The sequence below is a fragment of the Meles meles genome, chromosome 12 (assembly GCF_922984935.1).
Source record: "Meles meles chromosome 12, mMelMel3.1 paternal haplotype, whole genome shotgun sequence".
NCBI classification, from domain to species: Eukaryota; Metazoa; Chordata; class Mammalia; order Carnivora; family Mustelidae; genus Meles; species Meles meles.
This window is the reverse complement of record NC_060077.1, coordinates 72,511,895-72,536,101: the sequence shown is the minus strand read 5'-3', so window position 1 is coordinate 72,536,101 and position 24,207 is coordinate 72,511,895. Positions and strand designations below refer to the sequence as shown.

The window sequence follows — 24,207 nt, the reverse complement described above, 5'->3', positions numbered from 1 at the left end:
TTCCTGCAGACAATAACACCAAATTACCAGCTATGTGGGTAAACCACCACAAAAGTGAATCCTCTAGCCCCAGAAAATCCATCAGATGACAGCAGCCCAAGCCAAACATCTTGACTGCAACCTCACGCAACTCTAAGTCCAGAGCAAACCAACTAAGCCATTCCCAAATCCCTGACCCACAGGAACTAAGATAAAGAACTGTTATTACTGGTTTAATCAGTTAAGTTTGGGGAGTACAAGACCATCAGACAGATTTTTTTTGCACAGAGGAATGATATAGCTGAGCAAGCTTGAGTAAGTGCTTCAGGATGGTTAAAGCATAAAGAGACAAGGCTAGGAAAGCACACAGGGACCAGGATCAAGATTATATATCAGAGACTGTACGTATATATGCCCAGCTAAGGAATTTAGACCTTTTGGCCAAGCAGTAAGTAGGGGAAATGATGCACGTTCTTTAGCAGAGAAGTAATTAGATTCAAATTTGGAAAGAAATACTGAGTAAGAATAGAGATTAAATTATGACTAGAAGCTCTCCCAACAGGGAGACCAGTTAAATATCCTCTTAACAGTACAAGAGAAGAAATGAAGAAAACAGTTGTGAGGTAAAACTCCTCTGGGACTTGTAAGTATTCATAGCCAAAGAGTTCACAGGCAACTGAGTTCCAATCAGCTGATTGCACTAAAGATGTATGCACGGAGCTAATCCCTTCGCAAAACCACTCAGAGACCTTTCAGGATCATTTTCACCATTAAGTCACTTCCTATTCTACTCACAGACAAAAGCTTAAAAGCTTTAAAGCTTTAAGGTGGGGTGCTCCAAATGTGTATCCTCATAACTAGTTACTGCTATTCCCTAACCACCAGGAGCTGTCAGATCTCAACATCAGTTCTGCCATGAGAAGAATAAAAAATCTATCAAGAAGCCAAAAGCAATTGCTGAATCCAAATTGAGTCCAAATAACAAGCTAAATGCCCCCATTTCCAACCTCACCTCACCATCTCATTCAGGGTGGAGTCTTTCTCCTGAGCTCTGGTTATCCTCCCTCCTATAGACCACCTTCCACTAATCTATATGGACACTGAGGCCCTCCAAAGTCCCAGGAACCACGACTCCCAATGATGCTGTCTTGAAGCCAGAAAAAATTCTTATTCTTAAGACTCTAGATTTTCCCCTTATCACAATGTCTATTCACAACAAATTAAAATTTTGATGCAACGATTTTATTTATATGATTTCAAAAACAAGTAAAACTGATCTACTGAACTAGACTGTCTAGTGATGCATTCACCACTTTCAAAGAACAAAAAATAATAGTATTCACAAAAAGCAGAATAGTGCTTATCTCTGGCAGGGAGAAGGAAAGTTTTTGACTGAAAATGGGATAGGAACTTTTCTAGGGGTGTGGCAAATTTTAATTCTCAATCTGGGTGGTGGTTACCTAGGTGTTGGCTCGATGTTATTCATGAGACTATACATATGGTTGTTTTATATACTTTTATGTATATTGTATTTCTCAGTAAAAATGTTTATAAAAAGGCAAGGCTCCTTAACCCCTAAAAATGTTTAAAGTTACAATAAACATGCAAATAACATGAAGAAAATCTCCTAAAGAGGAATATTTACTAATTAGGTATGGTTAAAAAGTATTTCTGCCCCACCCATAGCATTTTTCTTCTAATCAAAACAAATATTATTTGCCTCCTAAATCAACAGAAAGTATACCAAACTATCACACCTATACTGGTGAGCATGATAAAACTGGTTCTCACATTCTGATACAGTCGCTGTAAAGCAATTTAGCCTTTTGATTCAGAAACTCTTTAAATCTCTTAAACTGAAATATGAGAAGAGTCACAAGCTTGAAAATCTTACCCTCAATGGTTTGGGGTTTTTCTAACATCTGGAAGAAAAATTAGAACATAAAAAAAACAAACAGAACACTGTTTAAGAAAATTATGTAGATCTATTTGAAGAACTATAAGTTATCCTTTAAACTGATCATTATGCCTACTGGAGCTATGCTTTTAAAAAATTTTTATTAGAAATACACGTTCATATATTTATACACAAAACAATTTTATAGGATTTCCTTCAAAATAATAGGTGAGGGTATGAATGAAACACAGCTGATAACAGCTGAAACTGAAGAATGAGTATATTAGGGGGAGGGGTATCTGATATTTGGTATACGTTTGAAATTCTTCAAAATAAAACAAATTATTTTTAATTAGGGGGAAAAATTAAGTGATGAGTGGAAATTAAATATTTGCAACTTTTTAAGCTAAGGAAAAAAGGTATGAAAGGACAGAGGAAAACAAATCAAAATCCTATATTTAATGCTAAGAAGCCCCCAGTATTTTATTTAAATTTTCTGTTTATACTTCTATAGTTTAAAAAGATATATTCAAACTCTGAACTGAGGAAATCTATTTAGTTATTTACTCTTTTGAAGATTAATCAAAAAGTTTCTAAAAACTCCAATTAACCAAAAATTCCTGAATCTATCTTCTGAAACAGACACAGTGAATTATTTTTATTTTCAGCATCTACTTCAGATTCTTCCCTGGCTTTTTAAGCTACAGTTTTACAGCTGTTCTATTTTGAAACCTAGTTTTCTTCTGCTGCATATTTATGTATTCAATGCTAAAACCAGCATTTTGTTACTTCATATTTTAGCTGGAAAAAAAAACAGTTGTCTTTTCTTTCAGACAGTTAAAAAGAATCAAATATGGACACCCTATGTGTGACTATATCAGCTACTCATGAACTGCTGATTAGTTAATATGATATAAGGAGTATTATACTTATCTAAAAAGTTAGATTACTCTGTAATTATACTAAAATGTGTGCGTGTTTGTGTGTGTGTGTTTCAATTACTATAAAGAAAATCTAAATACAGGGAATCAATGTTGAAATGCACTTACCAGGATGATTGGAAATGGGAGGCTGGAATGCAAGCTCATTGTGAACTGGCCCTAAAGAAAAGACAAAAATCCCATTTTTATTTATTAAAAGTTTTCCAATGCTAAAACTTTTAATAAACCTTGCTTAAATATAACTACTGTGCCTCAGGAGTTGTTTAAATCAAGCTTATGCAATATCTAAAAATTTAAAAGCTTTGTTTAGATTACTTTATAATAAGCAAATACTCAAGTTACTTTTGTGGATAGTTAAAAGCTAACACTTTAATGCTATGTGCCAAGTGCTATTAGCAATTTACAATAATTGTACATGGAAAACTTAACGTAAATTATAAATGAATTATTCATGTAACATGATACACTATAATTTACAATGTAATATATAATAATAATTCGAATTGTAGGTCCATTCTAAAAACAAGTGTTTAAGGTTTATTAAATTAAGGATATTTACATAATGGAACAGTCGCTAAGATATTTAAGAGATTATTAAGTGTTAAAACATCCTGCTAAACACAAGTATTACATTTACTTCTTACAACATTCCTTGAGATGGATACTATTGTTACCCTTAAGGCTTAGTTAGTGAGGATTACATAACCTGCCAAGGGTCACACAGCCAGTTAAGGGGTCCAAGCTCAGCACCTTAACCACTATGCTGAGCCAGGCAGCCATAAAAAAGTATATTCTCTAAGACATGGAAAAACAGTAACATAATTGAAAATAAGAAGGATACAACAATATATATACAGTATGATATTTTCCCTCCCAAGTATATAGACACCCATTTACATGACTGGAAGAAAAAATATGACAAAATTTTAGAAGTAGGTATCTCTAGGTAAGAGCACTCTGGGTAACTTTTATTTTCTTATTTACACTTTTCTGTATCTTCCAAGTTTTCTTTGGTAATATTATGTTTATAACAGAGGAAAAGGAATTTAATACATAAGAAAAATGTATGCTCTTGACTTCACTAAGCCAGATGAACAATGTTCCTCTTCTGCCTGAAACTACAAGCTATGATTATCAGTAGAGTCTCCTTCCCAAACAAGACTGCACAGAGTAATGAAAGATTTAACATCTAAGTGTCTACAGTATGCTGAATAGTATGATGATAAGTACCTTGAGATCTTGACACTCAAGGAGTTTCAATCCACTTAAGGTGGATATACAGGTATACATGAGATCTAAGAACATATAAAAAGCAAACAAACAAATGAATGGAAATCAATGTGGTGTTAATGAAACATCAGCAACAGAGAAATAAATGCATTTTAGTAAACATCACTCCTCTAAAACAAAGGTATGATAACAAAACTATAAAAAGTAAATAATACTGTTTACCAAAAATGCTGAAAAAGCAGTAACCATTTAATGAAACTAAACTGTAAGATGAATAAAAGATGCAAAAACATTAAAAAAAAAAATAGAAAGGAAACCAGTTCTCAAAAAAGAAAAGGCCCTTACAACAAAAACGAGAGCTTACAGTAATGTCCGGGATGGGGCGGCATAGGCGGGTGGTGCTGAAGATGGCCGTTTTGGTGGTGAGGCAAATTAGGTGTGTATGGTGCGCTCCTACTTCCAGTCCAGGTGGTAGTGCTGTCTAAAAATTAAGGCCCACATGGATTAATTTGCTTTTAGAAAGTCTGCCTATTTTTTCTCAACTACTTAAAAGATTTTAAAAAGCATGTACATACTATGATGGTAAGTAGCTGGCTGACCAGTAAATCCATTCTGCTGCTGTCCTGGCTGAGGCCCTGAAGCTATCTGCAACAATCCTTCACTATGGCTGCCTGCCAGTATACTGGCAGGCTGACCTAGAGGAACAAGAAGACATTAATACGGTACATTGATCGATTCAATCCTATGTTTTTATACAGTAAATGAAGGACAAATTATATCTGATAATCACAACTATTAAGATGGGCAAAAAATGGAACTCGTCCATGGTCTATCAAATAACAACCCTAAAGTTATCTATGAAGGCAAACCTTAACTTGAAAATGTCCAAAATTGTTCTACCTTAAGTAATGTCTAGCTAATTTCAGAGGACTTTTCCTTTATAAATATTCTTCAAATGCCAGCAAAATCCCACTATATGTCTAGCCTATCATAATAACTTCAGAAGTCATCAGCTCATCCCTGGCCATGCCATGTAGCTCTGGACCTTTCTGATTAGGACTCCAAAAGTCCAAACTCAAGAAAGTTTGTTGAAAACTGGAAATTCATTATTATAAGCACTGGTACTGGTAATGGCAAAATGCTAGAGTTTGATAAAAGAAAAGCAGAGCAGGCAAATATTTTAAATGGAATGTGATGGGTAAGGTGAAGTTTAGAAAAGGTCAAGCTCCACTGTTCAATCAATAGAGCATTGCTAGTAAAAAAAGAGAAAAGAAAAGAAAAACAAAAACAAAAAACAAAAACCACAACAACAAACTATAAGTCTTCTTTGAAATTTTTTCATGTACTTTTAAAAATCAAAAATCACCTCCTTCCAAGAACACTACCATCTTCTTGGATTGACAGGAAATTAGCTACCCATTCTATATGTAATATACCAAGAGGAGCAAGATTTATCTGGTTTCTGTTCTATTCAAAACCATTCTACGTATTGCTTACTGACCTACATTTTTTTTAAGATTTTATTTTTTATTTTTTAAAGTAATTTCTGCCCCCAAAGTGGGGCTCAAACCCACGACCCTGAGATGAAGAGTTCCATGCTCCACTGACCAAACCAGCCAGGTGTACCCAACGACCTACATTTTTAAGGCTTTCTTTTTTTTTTTTTTTAAGTGGGAAAGTTTGATTTCTTCAAGCAATCATTAATTAAGTCAATTGTTTACTGCATTTAGAAAGCACTGAAATTTCCTAATTGTTATCTATCACTGGAATCACTTTCTCATCCAAATGGGAATATAGATAAAAGAAAGGAAATGACATCATTACTCAAAGTATCAAGGAAAAGAAACACTTTTCTCCTCTCTGCAAATCACATTTCCTTATGGTAAGAATTATAAAATTTAAAGTTAAAGAGATTACTGCAATAATCTCCAAATTATTTACTTTTTAAAGATGTTTTTAGGAACCCACTCCCTACACATCCGCCCAATTTTTTCCAAGTTATCTTTAAATATTAATTACATTTACTCTTGCTTTTAACAACTATGCATGCCACAGACTCTTAGCTAACTTACAAAAAGTATCACTATGCAGGTGAAATGAGATTATTTTAATCTACAGATATTTAGAAAGAAAACCTGAAAATATTCAAGTGCCAAATGAACACAGACTATAAAATAGCCCACTGTGGTTATCTCTACTGAATATTTCCATTACACAATTCCAAGTATATAAGATGAAATTAAATAAAAACTAAACTATAAAACTAAACTATACTAGCTCATTTGAAATAGTCTTCCAATTCCTGTTTTAGTCCAATTTTTTTCCTTTTAATTCTATCAATAAACGTTTTGAGATCTAGAAAAACATTTTGTGACAGATTCTAAAAATAATCATCTATTCAATTAGAAATATATCCAAAAAATAACCAAGAAAAATTATCAGAATTTCACAAATACCACTTTTTCTAGTATTTAATAGGACTTGACTCCATGGCATAGAACACTTAAAACCATTTTAGCAAGCATCAACAAAAGCATGCAAATTCAATCTCCAGATAGTATCAACAGAAGTAAGTAAGTGGCTGCACGCTCACTAATCTATGCTTGGGTGGCTATAATGTGCTTGCATTCTCTTACTCTCCATCGCTGACTGCTCTGTCAACTATATTTCCAAATTGGTTAATAAAGAGTAGACAGATAACAGAAGCACTAAGTAATTAAGAGGGTCCAGGTTCTAAAGTAGGTGCTTAACCTCTAAACTCCACTTAGAATATGTTGTCTATGGTGAGACTGTCATCTTACAAAGCAAATCCAAAATATATTGCTTTGAAGAGGTAAAATGAATTAGACGGGGGATATTTGGTACACCATACTTATAAACTTAATTAGAGAAATCAGTCTTCTATTTATTCCAAAGATCAAATTTCTATTTTGAATCTGATCAGATATTAAAGTAAACAGAATACTGCTCCCTTTGGTAGCTGCTAATAAAGTACTAGTCCAGATCTAGCAACAATCTACTGCTGATGTGGGCTTAGATACAATCTCCTTAGCAACCAGGTACAAATAACACCATATATAGGCCAAGACCCTGCTCTGTAATTAGTTTAAAAAAAAAAGAAAACAAAACAAAAAACTCCATTGCCAAACAGCAAACTGTACAACCTTTGGTACTGTGAAAATAAATAGCAATATTAGTAGAACAGAGTCATTATTGCCTGATCAGGCCCCAAGAAAAGATAAACCTAATAGCCTTCTGCTCTACAATGTGGCAAAGACAATGGCATCTATGTCATGGGAAGAATCTTTTTGAAAAAGATTTCTTGGTTAAAAATAATAATAATAATAAATAGATACCTAGAATTTAGCTTTATTTCAAAACTGACTAAAATACTTAATGTCTATCTTGAAGAATATATATAATATATTATATACATATTATTATTATATACATATTATTGTATATAATATATATATTATAAACATGATCAAGATCCCTTTTTCTAAGTTTGTACAAAGGAAAACTGAAAATGACTATTACAAAGTAATATTCTGCCAGATACAGCACAACAGAAACCCTGATTAATGCAAATTATACAGTTCAATTGACAGAGATTTTTATAAACATCTTGGTACAAAACTACTTGTTAACTACTTAAACGTTTCTCTAAAATACACCTGAAAGTGCAAGACAATTCTTACTTCTGCATGTTAATAGTAGAGAAATTACAAATTAGACCACTAACTTAAATCAGTATTATAATCAAAGTCATTACTTAAATTCCAAGTGACTGTACATCAACATAAAAACATTTAAGTAAATTATAAACACCATTTTTTCCAGGACCAACTGAAAAACCGATTTAATACTTTTTTCCTATAAAAGATACCACAGTGGGGCGCCTGGGTGGCTCAGTGGATTAAGCCGCTGCCTTCGGCTCAGGTCATGATCTCAGGGTCCTGGGATGGAGCCCCGCATCGGGCTCTCTGCTCCGCAGGGAGCCTGCTTCCTCCTCTCTCTCTGCCTGCCTCTCTGCCTACTTGTGATCTCTCTCTCTGTCAAATAAATAAATAAATAAAATCTTTAAAAAAAAAAAAAAAACAACTCTTTGCCTAACTATAGGTCAGGAGTTTGTTTGTTTAAAAAAAAAAAAAAAAAAAGATACCACAGTACTTTTAATTTTTACTTACTTGGAGTTTTCCTCCAAGTAGATATAATTATTACATATAAATATTAATTAGGGTAAGATCAACTTGCTGACTACATTTGATTCTATTACTCACTTGTGGAAGCCACAGGAATGTTGGGAAAGTTGGTGGTGCTGGTAGCATTAGACTCAGATGGCGCTAACAGAGCTGGGGTGCTGTACGTCTCCGTTGAGGCACGATTACTTGGTGGATGCTGGATGGTTTGAATTGAATGCCCTTCAGTTGATAATGATGGCTGTCCCTCAAAGTCATGAACATATTCATCCTTCACCAACATACTTGGTGGAGCTATATAAAAATTAAAAACATTTTAAAATCTTACAAGCTTCAGTTACCAGAAAAAAAAATCTTGTAATATGACAACGCCTAAAATCAACTATAGTGTAAATAACTCTAACTCAAATTTCTTTCATATTTGAAAAGAATACTACTTTATATGCAAAAATATTTCTTTAGAAGTAGGTACCTCAGATATATTCTATCAATCAACCTGACTGACCCCCTGAAATTTGAAGCTAGGCTATATTTCAACAACTTCCAGCAATGGTCCTCAAGAGGTATTCCTTAGTTTCTGGACTAACCTATAAGTAATAACCATCTTAAATACACGAGTTAGGTGAAAAGGAAACAGCTGGGGAAAATGTTTATCCGTGAGAAGACAAAACTGAGATCAAGTACTTGGCTATATCTTTTTGCTAATTTCACAGTGTAGAAATATGAATGGGATCTGATAACTATCCAGTTCCAGAATTTAGACGTACTATTAAGCGACATGCTTTGAAAGTGAAAGGTACTGAATGTCCCCTATAGGGTTAGAACCAGAAAGAAAAATTCTAAATGGTAAGTCAAGCTGAAATTTCCTTCTGAAAACCCAAATCTAATAATGATCTTTGACAAATATATGTTGTGAAAAAGTTCAATCAACATCTTTCACGAACTATGTGGTTATACCTTAATTAGCAAACCTAAACTCTAGCTGATAGAACGGAACACTTTAACAAGCCAGGGAATGGTTGCCTTTGTTTTAAGAAAGAAAAGAAAACTTAAACTGCACTGATGTCAACTATTCTCTGCCCAGAACCTCCCTATTTGTTTTAGGCTACTGCTTTGGGGTATGCTTTTTTTATCTTTTGCAAACAACTCTTCATTGCTTCTAAACTAACACTCTCCCAGAATTTTACAATCCACTGAATTCCAATACTACATTCTCTTCTTAGAACAGTCAATAAATAGTCCACAATAAGACATTCTCTTTTCTATTAAGAATCAACATATGGCACCCTTTGTCTTTCCCTATGTCAATTTTTGAAAAAACTGATTACACATAAATACCAATTTGTTACATGGCCCCCTTTTTAAAAAGTGGGCTCAATGCCCAAAGTGGGGCTTGAACTCGCAACCCTGAGATTAAGAGTCACACGATCTACCAACTAAGCCAACCAGGTGCCCCAACATGGTCTTTTTTTTTTTTTTTTTTAATGAGACTATTTCAAAGCACTAAGAATAATCCATTGTTCAAATTTCTATGTACAATCTCTTAAAGGGCTTCTTCATACATCAAAAGTCATGAAGGGGCACCTGGATGGCACAGCTGGTTGAGCGTCCAACTCTTGGTTTCAGCTCAGGTTGTGATCTTGGGGTTGTGAGATAAGAGCCCTGTGTGCAGCTCCACACTCAGCACAGAATCTGCTTAAGATTCTCTCTCCTTCTCCCCATCCTCCACCCACGCATGCATGCATGTGCACTCTCTCTCCCTCAAATAAATAAATTTAAAAAAAAAAAAAGTCATGGAGATTTTGCAAAAGTTTTTCTTTAAAAAAATCCTAGGGAAACAAAAAGATAACTAAAAGGATGCTTAACATATCACTATATACCAGTAAGAAAACTGGACCCAAACACTCATCACTAATGTTAGCCAAATTATAAAAGTAAAAGAAAAAATTGTTTGGGACACAAAGTGGATATTATTGTTATTTATCCAATTTTTTTTTAATTATACTCTTCAACAAAGTTCTATAATTTTTTTCATATAGATCCTGACATCCCTATGTAATTCCTGGACATTTTAGGGTTTTTTGTTATTATTGTGACAAGGATCTTTTTACCAAGATATTGGTATTGCTAGTACATAAGGAGAAAGTTATTGATTTGAGGAAATAGTGGGTCAACTTGATACTCATCAGTTTTGCTTTTCAGGTGACTCTTCTCAGCTTAATGTGCAATCGTAATGACTAAACTCTACTTTTAAAGAGCTATGCCTCATAATATTTTCTTGCCTAATATATTGACTAAACCTTCCCCAAAGGTAAGTGTGAGACTTCTACCTGACTATAAGTCTCTTCAGTCAAATAACTTAAAACATGTCCCTTAGGTAAAACTTTAGGATCAAGGTTAGATGTCTGCAGTATACTTTTGCCAAGGGAAAAAAAGGAAGTTACAAAACACTATTGTACACTATGATCGCATGCATGTTTTTAAAAAATCACAAACTGTAATTAAAAAAGCAAGGTCCAGAACAAGGGCACAATATGCTTTTTATGTAAGAAAGGAGGGAAATAACACATGTATTTTTGCATAAAGAAACCCTGGAAGGAAACACCAGAAACTAATAAAAGTGATTACCTGAGGTAGGGGGGAATGGGGGCAGGGGTGGGAGCACTTCTTTTCACTGTATACCTTTTTATAGTATTTTGATTTATGGACCATGTATTGCCTATTCAAAAAAATAAAATTAAAAAACATATAGTATATATTTTTTAAGTCCAGAATAACAGACACCAAACTATTAAGTATTTTTCTTTATGGACTAGCATTCAACAAATTCATTCACTGAATAAATATTTATTGAGCACCTATGTTCCAGGTACTGTTCTAGCACCTGGAATACATTAATAAACAAAAGAAAAATCTCTGCCCTCATGGAACTTAAGACTTTTCTATAATATTTTTCTATTGTTTAAATATCAAATATTGAGCACATATTAATCCAGCTCCTCCTAGCTGTCTATCTTGATCTTCATCTAATCAAGTGTGTAAAATGCCACCTTTCATGCGGGGGTATAATGAGAATGATGAAACAATACTTGTAACTCATATAGCCCAGTACCAGACACAAAGTGTATACTTAGCAAGTGTTAGCTGTTATGCTTTAACCATACTTTTAGAGCAATTATACATGTAACTGTAAAATGTTCTATGAGGGGTAAAGGAATGTGTACAGGACAGAAAAGCTGAAGCCACTGGGCCCACCCTAAGTCAGTGCTCTTCTCTCCACCAGCAGACAGAGCACTGCACTATCTGATGCTACTACTACTATCTTATTTACCTTATCTTTCCTCCACTAAACTATGAGCTACCTTGAGTGGAGAAAACACACCTTACTTACCCTATTGTCCCTAGATCCTAACACACTACCAAGCAATACATGCTGATTAAATATTTCTTAAAATGAATATGCAGACTGATGGGGTCACGGAAAGTTTCACAGAAGATATGTGATAGGCTGGAAATGATTACCGTAAGATTCCAACTCAAAAGTGAAGGAATTATCCCATTTTCTTAACCTTTTTTTTTTTTTAACCTGGCTTTGTATTATTTCTCTATCCAAATCTAGAAGGGGCTGTGAAAAACACCTATTGTTTTCTGAGGAAATAAACCACTGAAGCCGGCCTTTAAAAAAACCACCACTAGGGGGATCTGCAAGGCTAAAGCAACCTTAGAGTCAATAAAAAGAGCCTATCACCCACACAATCCAACCAGATACCTACTCTTAACAGCAGCATGTTAGGATGGGGGGCAGGGGGGTATAATGAGTCTTCAAAATTGGCCCCTCACAAGCACTCCCACTAAGGAGATTCTGATACAGATATCACTATAGGCCCCCAATCCTTACTCCCTACTGAGTACTAATTTTCCAAAATCATGGATGCAGAATGGTGAAGATATGAAAGGTATTTACTTTCAAAGAAAATAAATGACATAATATCACTATCTGTGTAGCAAAGAGGCAGGAATTTAACCAATCTCAGAGCTACTCTTCCCAGACCACTACCACATTACCAATCCACTATTCTCAGAAATCTACCCCTTAGCAAGTACCAAAAGGCACTACAGTCTTTCTCTTATATAGTGACATGGAAGAAAAGTGGACAATAAAAACAAATAAACTTTCACGCTCTTCCTAAATTTTGTTTAAGGCCAGATGGTATTTCTGACTCACCTCTAAGATTCTGCAACAAGAAGTGCCAACACACTAATTTCCCTCCAGAACAAGTGCACACCTTTCTAAGATAATGGTGGTTCTTTATCAGAGTTGCTCTGCAAATTACTTCTTATAAACCTTTTAGTTCATTAACATGTTCTAAGTAACAAAACTAAAGTTTAAACAGATCTCTGTTCTCAAATATTACACTAAAAAACACACCCCCCCCCGCTACTGAGTTCATTTCCCTAACTCAAAACACACTCCTTTTTAAAACAGATTTGGATCATCAATGAAAGTGAAAGTAGCCTTGTTTTATTTACTCAAAATGTAACAAGACTGAAAAAAAATTAATGTATGTAGTTTTAAATCATACTTAAAATTATCATTTACAAAAATAAATTTGGGAGAAACAAAGAAAAATTAGGATATTAGTATTTCTAAAGGACATGCTATACATAACTCCAAATTACCGAACATTACAGGTATTTATACCCATTTAAACTGGCTGAGATTTTCTTCCAAAACAGCCAGTTTTTAACAATTCAAAAAAACTCTTTCTTTATATGTTTTATATTCCCCTATCATATTTTTTAGAACACTTGAGTGCATAAATGGTAGTTCAAATCCAAAGAATCACCAGCCAATTGAAATCCAGTTTTAAGTACTGATGCATGCTCCCCCAAAATTTACATTTCCAAACAAATGAGTATTTTTCTTATAAATTTTATGTTACCAGCACCCACACAAACTAATTTTAGGTCAATAAAAAAACAGAGGGGACAGAATAAAAGAAAACAGAGAAAGTTACAAGAAACAGATTACCTACCATTACTCTGCAGTGTTAATCCTGAGAGATCTTAATTTTTTTAAAGGGGAAAAGAAAATGAAATATTAATCATTACCATGAAAATATTTCCATTGTATTTAAAATTACAAAATGTAAATTTAATTCAGACATTCAAAATTTCATGAACCATTTCAATTCAAGAAGATTAGTATAAATGCTATCTGATAGTACATAAACAATTCAATAATGTCTTCCACCTTATTTTTCAAAAACATGGTTCTAAACAGGCAGAATATGAACTATAATGTATATGTAGTAATAAAGAAAAATACAAGTCTATTTTAAAGTTCAAATTTAAATATTTATATTTCATTAAAAATATATGATTCTTTAACCTTAGTTGAAGTCCTGAGCTATACCCAAATTTATAATTTAATGTAGAAAAATTAAAACACTACTGAGGTCTTTTCCTTTTGTACATCTGAGGATAAAAGCAAAGCCTACTTACCAATTCCAGGTGATACAACTCGTTCGTAGTGATATGGATTCACACAGACACTATCACATTTTAAGTCAAATGCATATTGACAATATTTAACATGTTTGAGTTCATTTTTGTGAAGATCAGGCCACCTCCAGAGACGGGCATAGATCACATGAGGAAATCCCTTCCGACCTGCCACCTAGGAAAAATAGACAACAACTTATTGATCATCAGTTACACATTACACATTAAAAAAGGCACTTTATGTATGTTCTCAATTTAATTCTTACAACCCTACAAACTCAGTATTATAATCCCCATTTCATAAATGAGAAACATTAATGAACTAAGGTATTTTTTTCAAGACCCATGCTCAGGCTTTTAAAATGCAAAAAAAGTATGAGTTTGTTGAAGTAATAACCATTCCTAAAATCTAGAAATAAAATTTTTAAATCTAATGACATAATATTTCTGTATGTTTCTTTAAAAATATTCAGCAAAGGACACACATGATGTAATTCTATACAAAAAAATGTAATCCATAAAAATGAAAGATTAAAAATTTTATAAAATACAAGCTTTTAACTCCTTGAGTTTTCAAGATGTGCTTGAATTGTTTGAGTCTTTTTCATATACAAGTACCAAGCATACAGTATCAGACTTCCAAATTATAAAAGGGCCAATTATAACTCAGTTTTTAAAATGTACATAAAATATCAAAAAAAGAAGGAAAAAAGCTACAAAGATGAATACCAAAATGCTGAAGGTATGGGGTTTCTTCTGCTTTTTATTTTTATTTTCCAAATTTTCTACATTCAATTTTTTTCTTAGAACATTAAAAAACTTTCATGATACATCTTTGTTATATTAAGAATATATTCTTCATAGATTCCCATACCACATACAGCTGCAAGACGTATAGTATAGTATCTGAAGAGATGGTGCAAACATTAAATTATCTAATAGCAACTTAAGAGGAAGCAAGAATTTTTTAATCTGCCACTACAAAAGACACAGAAAAACTCTCAGAGAAGACTAACCTGAAGCCTCCCATCCAATGTTCTCTGTATGGTAACACATTTGCTAGGATGAGCTCCATTTGTAGTTATAGCTGTTATTAAAGAATCCAATTCATCTTTTTTCTCTTTCAGCTTCTTTACCAAACTTTCAATTGCTCTTTTTGCAAATGTTTCACTCTCTCCGCCTTGTCTATGGCACATCAAACTATGGACAATGCTCAGACAGGCATCGTTACTTGTTGGTGTATTTGTAATAGACATACTGTCCATCTGTTAAAGTTATTTCTTTTAAATCAAATATGTCTCCAATTTCCGGAGAAATTTTGATCTTTTGGAGGCAGTGAAAAACAATGGCTAACGTCGCAAGGAAAATTATTAGGCATGTGGTATTCAGGATAACCTAAAAAAAATGAGATATAGACATTAAAACACATTTCACAAAGTAGATTCAATTACTTGGGAAAAGATAGAAATGCTGCAGTTAAATCAAAGATTCAATGCACATAATTTGGTGCTTAGAGTTTTAAATAAATTAAAATGGTGCTGTTTTTGACATTCCAAAAAATATTAAATCTAAATCTTCTCATTATTATATAAGCATGCTCAGTCAGGTCTCGTGGACTGAACTAGTCCCTGAAGTTAAATCTTAACAAGACTTTTTAAAATGACTGCTAACGAAGACCAGCACTTAACAACTACTTAAACCTAAAAGTCTACCACCAATTCACATGAAAAATTTACCATCACCTGTTACAAAATGCCATTTATAAGTTAAAAACCACCCATCTTTTTAAAGAGACCACTGACAACAATAAAAAGATGAATACAAATTTTTAAATGGACAAAGGACTTAATACCCATTTCTCCAAAGAACAGCCAAAAAGCTATGAAAGACACTCAAACATCATTACTCATTAAGGAAATCAAAACCACAAGGAGACACTACTTTACATTCACTACATTAAATAAATCAAAAGAGTAGACAATAATAAGCATTGGTGAGGAAGTGGAGAAATGGAACCATCATCCACTGCTCGTGGGACTGCAAAATAGTACTGCCACTTTGAAAAGTAGTCTGAAAATTCCTCAAAATGTTAAACAGAGTTACTATATAACCCAGGAATTCCACTCTTGGCAATTCTACCCAGGATTACTGAAAACCTATGTCCACACAAAAAAGTATATGTAAATGTACATGGCAGTATCATTCATAATAGCCCAAAGTACAGTACAAATGTCCATTTACTGATGACTACACAAATGAGTATATCCATACAATGTAGTATTATTCAGTCATAAAATAGAATGAAGTACTGATACATGGTATAACATGAATGAACCTGGAAAACATGCTAAGTGAATAAAGCCAGCAATCACAATGGAGTGCCTGGGTGGCTCAGTCAGTTCAGCATCTGCCTATGGCTCAGGTCATGATCTCAGGGTCCTGGGATTGAGCTCTGTGTCAGACTCCCTGCTCAGGGGGAAGTCTGCTTCTCCCTCTCCCTCTGCCTCCTCCCCCATGACCATGCTCCATCTTTGTCTCTCTAACAAATAAATAAAATCTAACGGAAAAAAAAAAAGCCAGTCACAAAAGGCCACATGTTGTATAATCCCATTTATATGAATTATCATAATAGGCAAATGCATACAGAAAAAAGTAGATCAGTGGTTGCCAGAGGCTAGGGGAAAGGGAAACAAGAAGTGACTGCTAATGGGTATGGAGGTTCTTTGGGGGATAATGAAGTGTTCTAAAATAGATAGTGGTGATGGTTGCACAACTCTGCCACTATAGTGAAAACCACTGAATTACACATTTTAAAAGAGTGAATCTTAGAGTACATGAATTGTATCTTAATAAAGTTACCATTAAAATAAGAGACCACTGAATTCCTCAAAAGATTTTACTTGTAAAAGCAGTGAGGTAAATTATTTTCAAAAGAAATCAACACACAGAAAGTAATATTAATGAAGAATCCATTCAATACGCACAAAACTAAAGTAACTTATCTAACCTTAAGATCTCACATGGAGTAAGAAAAGGCCATCAACCTAAGAATAAATGCGATAAACCTGGAGTGGCGATGACACCTTTATGCTGAGCTGTTTTTTATTTGTTTGGTGATGATATTGTATTCCATGCTTATTCTTTTATTTTCTTTTGCTATTTACTTGAATCATTAAAAATCTATCCCCCACCAAGGTGCCTGGCTGGCTCATTTGCTAGAGCAAGCCACTCTTGATCTCTGGGTTGTGAGTTCAAGCCCCACAATGGCCACTGAGCTTACAAAAAAACAAAACCAAACAAACAAAAACTAACTCATCAGTCTCTACCAAAGCCTGTTCCTCTTCTGATAACCTCTGCTCATGAAGCATTAATTCTACTCAATTACCCAGCATTGGACAGCTTGGTAAATCATCTCTGACCTACCTCTCTCATTCATTATCCTCACATTCTCTCACAAAGTTACATGATTTTCTTTTTTTTTTTAATGTTATTTATTTATTTGATAGACAGAGATTGCAACTAGTCAGAGAGGCAGGCAGGGAGAGAGAGGAGGAAGCAGGCTCCCTGCTGAGCAGAGAGCCCAATGTGGGGCTTGAACCCAGGACCCTGGGATCATGACCTGAGCTGAAGGCAGAGGCTTTAACCCACTGAGCCACCCAGGCGCCCTAAGTTACATGATTTTCTACCTTAGTCATTTCCAGCAGTCTCCTCCTTCCTATTCTCCCAGATGCTGTTGTAGTTTTGAGCCACCTTGGCATTTCTATCAATCACTTGTTATGTAACTCATGCTCCCCTCTACTGTTACCTATTTTACATAAATGCCTCTCTTCAACTAATTATAAGTCCAATGCAAAGAAGCAGTTTTCTTATATCTTTGAATAGTCAAGCAGTTGCCCACATTCAGTAAATACATGTTGAAGGAATAACCCAAGATCACCTGCCCGGGGTGGTGGAGGGAGTTGGGAGTCAGAGATCTGGATTAGAATCCTAGCTCTCACACTAAGTAGTTGGACAAATTAAGTTAAACTCTCTGAACCTGGATTAAAAGGTGTATACAGGGCTCAAAGAAGAAAATCTACATCAAGTGCCTAGCACATATATGTTCAGTAAAAAGCAACTAAAAGGGCACCTGGCTGGCTCAGCTGACAGAACATATAACTCTTTGATCTCAGGGTCATGAGTTCAAGCCCCAGGCAGGGCATGGAACCTACTTTAAAAAATAAAAAGGAGGGGCACCTGGGTGGCTCAGTCCATTAGGCATCTGCCTTCGGCTTCGGTCATGATCCCATAGTCCTGGGATCAAGCCCGCATTGGGCTCCCTGCTCGGTGGAGAGCCTGCGTCTCCCTCTTCCTCTGCCCACCACTCTGCCTACCTGTGCTCACTCTCTGTCAAATAAATAAATAAAATCTTTTAAAAAATAAAATAAAATGAAAAGGAAGCTATAGTCTGAGTACTAAAATGTTTAGTGTTTCTAGTTTGGATACTAAAATGATTGCCTTAAAAGGAGCTTTTTACACATTCTTTCAGTGTTTATTCCAGATTCTTTTATATGGTTCTTACAGATAAAACAAAGCACTCTGAAAGCCCAGAAGTTTGTTTTCTTAGTATAATGTCACACGTATTATTTCAAAACTCAAAACACATGATTAAGGAAACAGGAATTAGATAAAAAGTAGAATCTAAATCTGTTGACTGATATTTGAATTCCATATTCTTTATGTTGATTCCTCTTTCAGTTGAACAGTTATTTGTCTAAAACACAATGTGCACTTTTCTGTATTTCTCCTATTAAAATATGTCAAAGAAAATTTAGAAGGGCAAGGACAGAAGTAAACAACTCATCCAAGGCTCACAACTCAAAGGCATATAGGAGCCTGGTAAATTATATAAACAAATAAAATGTGTCAGGTTTTATTTATTATTTTATTTATTACAAAGAACATTATATGTTTATTAAAAAAAAAAATTTGGAAGGGGAGGCAAACCATAAGAGACTATGGACTCTGAAAAACAACCTGAGGGTTTTGAAGGGTCAGGGGTGGGAGGTTGGGGGAACAGGTGGTGGGTAATGGGGAGGGCACGTTTTGCATGGAGCACTGGGTGTTGTGCAAAAAGAATGAATACTGTTACGCTGAAAAAATAAATAAAATGGAAAAAAAAAAAAAGTATTGAGGACCACAAGTGCACACCCATCTAAAGCAGGTAGCCACTATTTACTTCCAGTAGAAGTGGCATATGAAAATACTAGCCCACTGCACCAGATCTTCAATGCTCATTCCTGTATGAAATCTCATTAAGTATCAGCAACTTATTTGTGGAGAAAGGGGAGGAAGGAAAAGGGAGAGAGAAAAGCCACTGGGTATGCCAAACAAAACACAACTTCAACTCAAATCTAGCCCAAGAGTACCACCAGTTTGAAATCTCTGAGTGCCAACCTCATAACAATTTTAATATCTAGACTGAAAGATCTATGGTACAGAGATTATACTTGTCTTACTCATCATATATGCCCAACTCCTAGGATGTGTAAGTGCTTTTATTGTCAAATGAATATGTTTCTGTATGTGCTTTCAGATGCATGTCCATGCTATTCCTTCTGCCTGAAACATCCAGTCTCATTTTATCTATCTGAGTAAGTCCGAGTCACCCTTCAAAATGCAGCTTAAATGTCTCTCCCCTAATCCTGGAGAATGACTTTCCTGGTGTGTTTACTTTGTATTCCCTGGTATGTTAATTCTGCCCTCCCTCAAATTTAAAACACACCCCAATTACCATTCAACACATTATAGTTATTTGATTAGGTATTTGTCTCATACTCTGTTGCCACAAATCTAGAAGTTCAAGAAAACAGCAAAACTTTTTCACCTTAGAAATTCCCAGCACCATGCACAGTTCCTGATATATACGAGGCAAACACAGACTGGCTAGCTTTTTTATTCTGTGGCATTTCCTTGCAACAAATTTTAAAGACTATAAATACTTTTGTTATTGAATTCATTTCTGATACTACTTTCCAAAAGATTTATGCTAATTTAAAATGTAATTACAGTATTTGAGTGTAACTATTTCACCACACTCAGATGTTACCATCCCTAAAACTTAAGCTATATGAGGGTCTAAAGCTTTAATTGCACATTTCTTTGAAAACTGATAAAACTGTCTTCACTTGGCACCTGAGTGGCTCAGTTGGTTGAGCGACTGCCTACACTCAGGTTATGATCCCAGGGTCCTGGAATCAAGTCCCATATCGGGTTCCCCCTGCTCTGCGGGGAACCTGCTTCTCCATCTCTCTCTGTCTGCCACTGCCCCTGCTTGTGCTCACTCTTTCTGTGTCAAATAAATAAATAAAATCTTTAAAAAAAAATCCTCACTTCCTCAAACACCACATTCTTTCTTGATTTCATGCCTTTTCTATTCCTATGACAAGTGCCTAAAACATAAAGTTCCCTGCATAAACAATAATACCAACAGGGGCATATAGATGTTTTCCTACACTAAATAGCTCTAGGTAATAATTTTTTAAGAGTGGTATGCAATGACAGAGCTGCCTCGGTGGCTAAGTAGGTCAAGCGTCTGACATCAGCTCAGGTCATGATCTCGGGGTCCTGGAATCCAGCTCAGAATCAGGCTCATCAGGCTCCCCACTCAGTGGGGAATCTGCTTCTCCCTCTCCTTCTGCCCTTCCCATTCCCCAGTTTGTGCTCACTCTCTCTCTCTCTCTCAAATAAAATCTTTAAAAAAAAAAAAGAGTGGTATGCAATGATACACAAAAGTACTAGAATGGTATAAATAAATTTGTGAGTTCTGATTAAAACTCTAGCAGTATGACAGGGCAAGTTAACATGTCTTTCAATTCTCTCTGTAAAATGGGAACAAACTCTTGCCTTGCCAACTTTACAGATTCTCTATGGTAAACAAATTGCAACACTGTACAAAAAGCAATCTGGGAACCATAATTGACCAATTCAACAAATACTGTATCTACTAGTATGTGCAAAGCACTCCAGATACAAAAAACAAGTAGCACATAATCAGAAAGTGGTTCTGAACTCTATCAGACAAACATCCCATTTTTGTAACAAATAATTTATACTACCCCCCTTAGCCATCCTGAAACAAAGTTCTAACATACATACATAAATTTTTAAAATTTAACAATGCCTTAATCATAACGTAAAGGAGAAAAAGATTAATATATAATAAAGTGTGCATTTCAATAAAAATGCCCAGGCAGGGCACCTGGGTGGCTCAGTCAGTTAAGTGTCCAACTCTTGATCTCAGCTCGTGTCTTAATCTCAGGGTCATGAGTTCAAGCCCTACATTGGAGCATACTTTAAAAAATTGTTCAGGCATGATATCTGCACTTAGTGTAGAATCATTGTAATTATGACAGCTTAATTATGACAAATTCAGACCTTCCAAGACAGGTGTGTTGTTCTGGCAACTCAAATAACACAATGGCACTGCAGATGGTGACATGGATTTCCCCAAACACTGAATTCTTAACAAAATTCCAAATAACTTCAATTTAAGAAAAAGAATTAAAAGAAACTTAATTCCTGAAAAAATGAGTATATATTAAGATGGGAGTTAGGGGCACCTGTGTGGCTCAGTTGGTTGGGTGTTCGCCTTCAACTCAGGTCATAATCCTTGGGTCTTGAGATAGAGCCCCACATGAGGCTCCCTGCTTAGCGGGGAGCCTCCTTCTCCCTCTCCCTCTGCCCTTGCCCCTGCTTGTGGTCTCTCTTTCTCAAATAAATGGATAAAATCTTTATTTAAAAAAAAAGATGGAGTTGGATAATTAATTACATATTAACCTTCTACATGAATTTCTGGGGCATGTGAAAGTGTTATGGGATGCACGGTAATTCTTCAGTCCCTCACATTATAGGATGGCATCCCTTGCCCCCCATCTACCAATGCTTCTCTAATTTCCACAACATCCCTTACAGTAAAGTACTTACTCCATTGAGAACCACCAATCTAGAAGATCCAAACCTACCACTATACTAAGAAAGAGATGAGAGTAGAGGGTGGCTATTAAATTGATTTGGGACTATAAATGAGAAAGCATGGGAAGTCCAGAGGTAAGATTAGTCTTACCATAGTTTAGCAATAAGCCTAGGCTAGGCTACACTGCAGCAACAACCAAACACAAAAATATCAGTAGCTTAAAACAAAGATTTCCTGCATAAGCTAAACTATCAGTCCGTCACAGATAAACGGATCTCTGCTCACTATCATCTTTCAAGAATTAGGCTAAGGCGCCATCACTACGTATGTCCTCAAATGGCTGGGGAAAAGACAGGATAACTCATGCACTGTCTCTTAAAGTCTCACGTCTGCTCACATTTGATTGGCCAACGTCATATGGCCATGCCAGTGGTTCTCAACCAGGAATACTCTGTCCCTCAGGGGACTTTAGCGATATCTGAAGACATTTTTGCTTGTCACAACTGGAATGGGGAGGTGGAAAGCAGAGAACTACTGGTATCAAGTAGTAAAGGCCAGAGCTGCTGCTAAACATCCTGCAATGCACAGGACCACACCCTGTGACAAAAATTTAGTCAGCCCAAAATGTCAGTAGTGCTGAAACTGGGATATCCTGAGCTATGCTTAAATTAATGTGGGGAAGGCAGACAGAGAAGTGCAGAGAGCCATAAGAATACTGGTGGAATAATACGAGTAACTACCACATGTGAATAAGAATTTGCCAGGCTAAAGGAAAATCAGGAAAAGCAGAGGGATAAGAGTGCAGATTTTCTCTAGAGTAGGTTCATCACAGGAAAAAGAAGGAAAAGTGGCATTAGATTTGCATTAGAAAGAAAACTGTAATTGAAAGTATGGAGAATAACTTTGGAAAGGGAAACAAAACTAGTTAGGCAACAGTGATTAGAAAAGTGATAGGGTCTAGATGAGGGATATGGGCAATGGAAACAAAGGGGGAATCAATATCTCTAAGTAGAACAGACTACGTTTTTTTTTAATCAACTAAGTATAAGAGGTGAAAAGAAGGGACAAAGAGGACTTATTCCACAGTTAACTGAATGATGAAGAAAGAATAAAAGATTTTATTTTTTTAATCTTTAAAGATTTTTATTTATTTATTTGACAGAGAGAGAGATCACAAGTAGGCAGAGAGGCAGGCAGAGAGAGAGAGGGAAGCAGGCTCCCCGCTGAGCAGAGAGCCCGATGCAGGGTTCGATCCCAAAACGCTGAGATCATGACCTGAGCTGAAAGCAGAGGCCTAACCCACTGAGCCACCCCGGTGCCCCAAGAAAAGAAGATCTTAAAGGGTTAAGTAACATATTCAGTTTTAAATATACTGAGTTTGATGAGCTCAGTAGAAAAGTTAAGCCTGGGGGTTGCTAGGGGGAGGGAGTAGGGAGAGGGTGGTTGGGTTATGGACATTGGGGAGGGTATGTGCTATGGTGAGTGCTGTGAAGGGTGTAAACCTGGCAATTCACAGACCTGTACCCCTGGGGCTAATAATACATTATATGTTAATAAAAAATAAATAAATTTTTAAAAAGAATAGTTAAGCCTATTCAAAAGTCTCTAAAATACAGATATTATGTAAAGATACAACAAACCATCCTATGGTGACAGGGGTAATAGAAGGTAAAAAGTTAGCAAAAGGACAGAGGTTCATACTTTTATCTGTCTACCTGTTGTATGTTTTGTCTCTAGCCTTGCTATTAATCATAAGCTATTGCCTATTACTAACCACAGGTCTAAAAGGCATTCCATGGACTACAAAGCCAGATAACCAGGCTAATTAAGATACTTCCTAAATTGGGGGCACCTGGGTGGCACAGTTGGTTAAGCTTCCAACTCTTGGTTTCGACTCGGGTTGTGACCTCAGCACTGAGATCAAGCCCCACCTAGGGCTCTACACTCAGCAAGGAGTCTGCTTGGGAGTCTCCCTCTCCCTCTGCTCCTCCCCTCTGTACGCGCAGGTGCATGCATGCCTGCTCTCATTCAGAAATAAATAAATAAACAAACTCTCTAAAATCAAAAAGTTGAGCGCTTGGCCTGAGAGGTTTTCATGGGAATTCATAAACTTTAGTTAAAGAATGTTGACTTTTGAGATGCCTGGATGGCTCAGTGGGTTAAAGCCTCTGCTTCCAGCTCAGGTCATGATCCCAGGGTCCTGGGATCGAGCCCCATGTCAGGCTCTCTGCTCAGCAGGGAGCCTGTTTCCCTTCCTTTCTCTCTGCCTGCCTCTCTGCCTACTTGTGATCTTTGTCAAATAAATAAATTTTTAAAATCTTAAAAAAAATAATGTTGACTTTTTAAAATTTGTCAGATGTCTGTTTACTTTTGAATTACTGGCAGTATTATATATGCAAAACAAAATATACAAGTATATTTTCTAGAAGTTGTAAGTATTTTGGTCAATGCAATAGACTACTTAATATGGGACTATGAGATAAATGCTTACGTTTAACA

General features: G+C 35.5%; 1 protein-coding gene across 3 annotated transcripts in view; it reads right to left on the bottom strand.

Annotated features, from left to right (window-relative positions):
• Positions 1–24,207, bottom strand: part of SMAD4 (SMAD family member 4) — a 70,446-nt gene that overhangs the window by 24,485 nt on the left and 21,754 nt on the right. For all 3 annotated transcript variants that reach the window (XM_046024683.1, XM_046024684.1, XM_046024682.1), the window contains 7 exons: positions 14,771–15,149; positions 13,755–13,929; positions 13,286–13,315; positions 8,331–8,543; positions 4,623–4,742; positions 4,412–4,528; positions 2,926–2,976 (listed from right to left, as the gene is read on the bottom strand). In XM_046024683.1, the coding sequence (XP_045880639.1) occupies positions 2,926–2,976; positions 4,412–4,528; positions 4,623–4,742; positions 8,331–8,543; positions 13,286–13,315; positions 13,755–13,929; positions 14,771–15,019 (955 nt within the window). In that variant the 5' untranslated portion in view covers positions 15,020–15,149. The remainder of the gene's footprint in view (positions 1–2,925; positions 2,977–4,411; positions 4,529–4,622; positions 4,743–8,330; positions 8,544–13,285; positions 13,316–13,754; positions 13,930–14,770; positions 15,150–24,207) is intronic.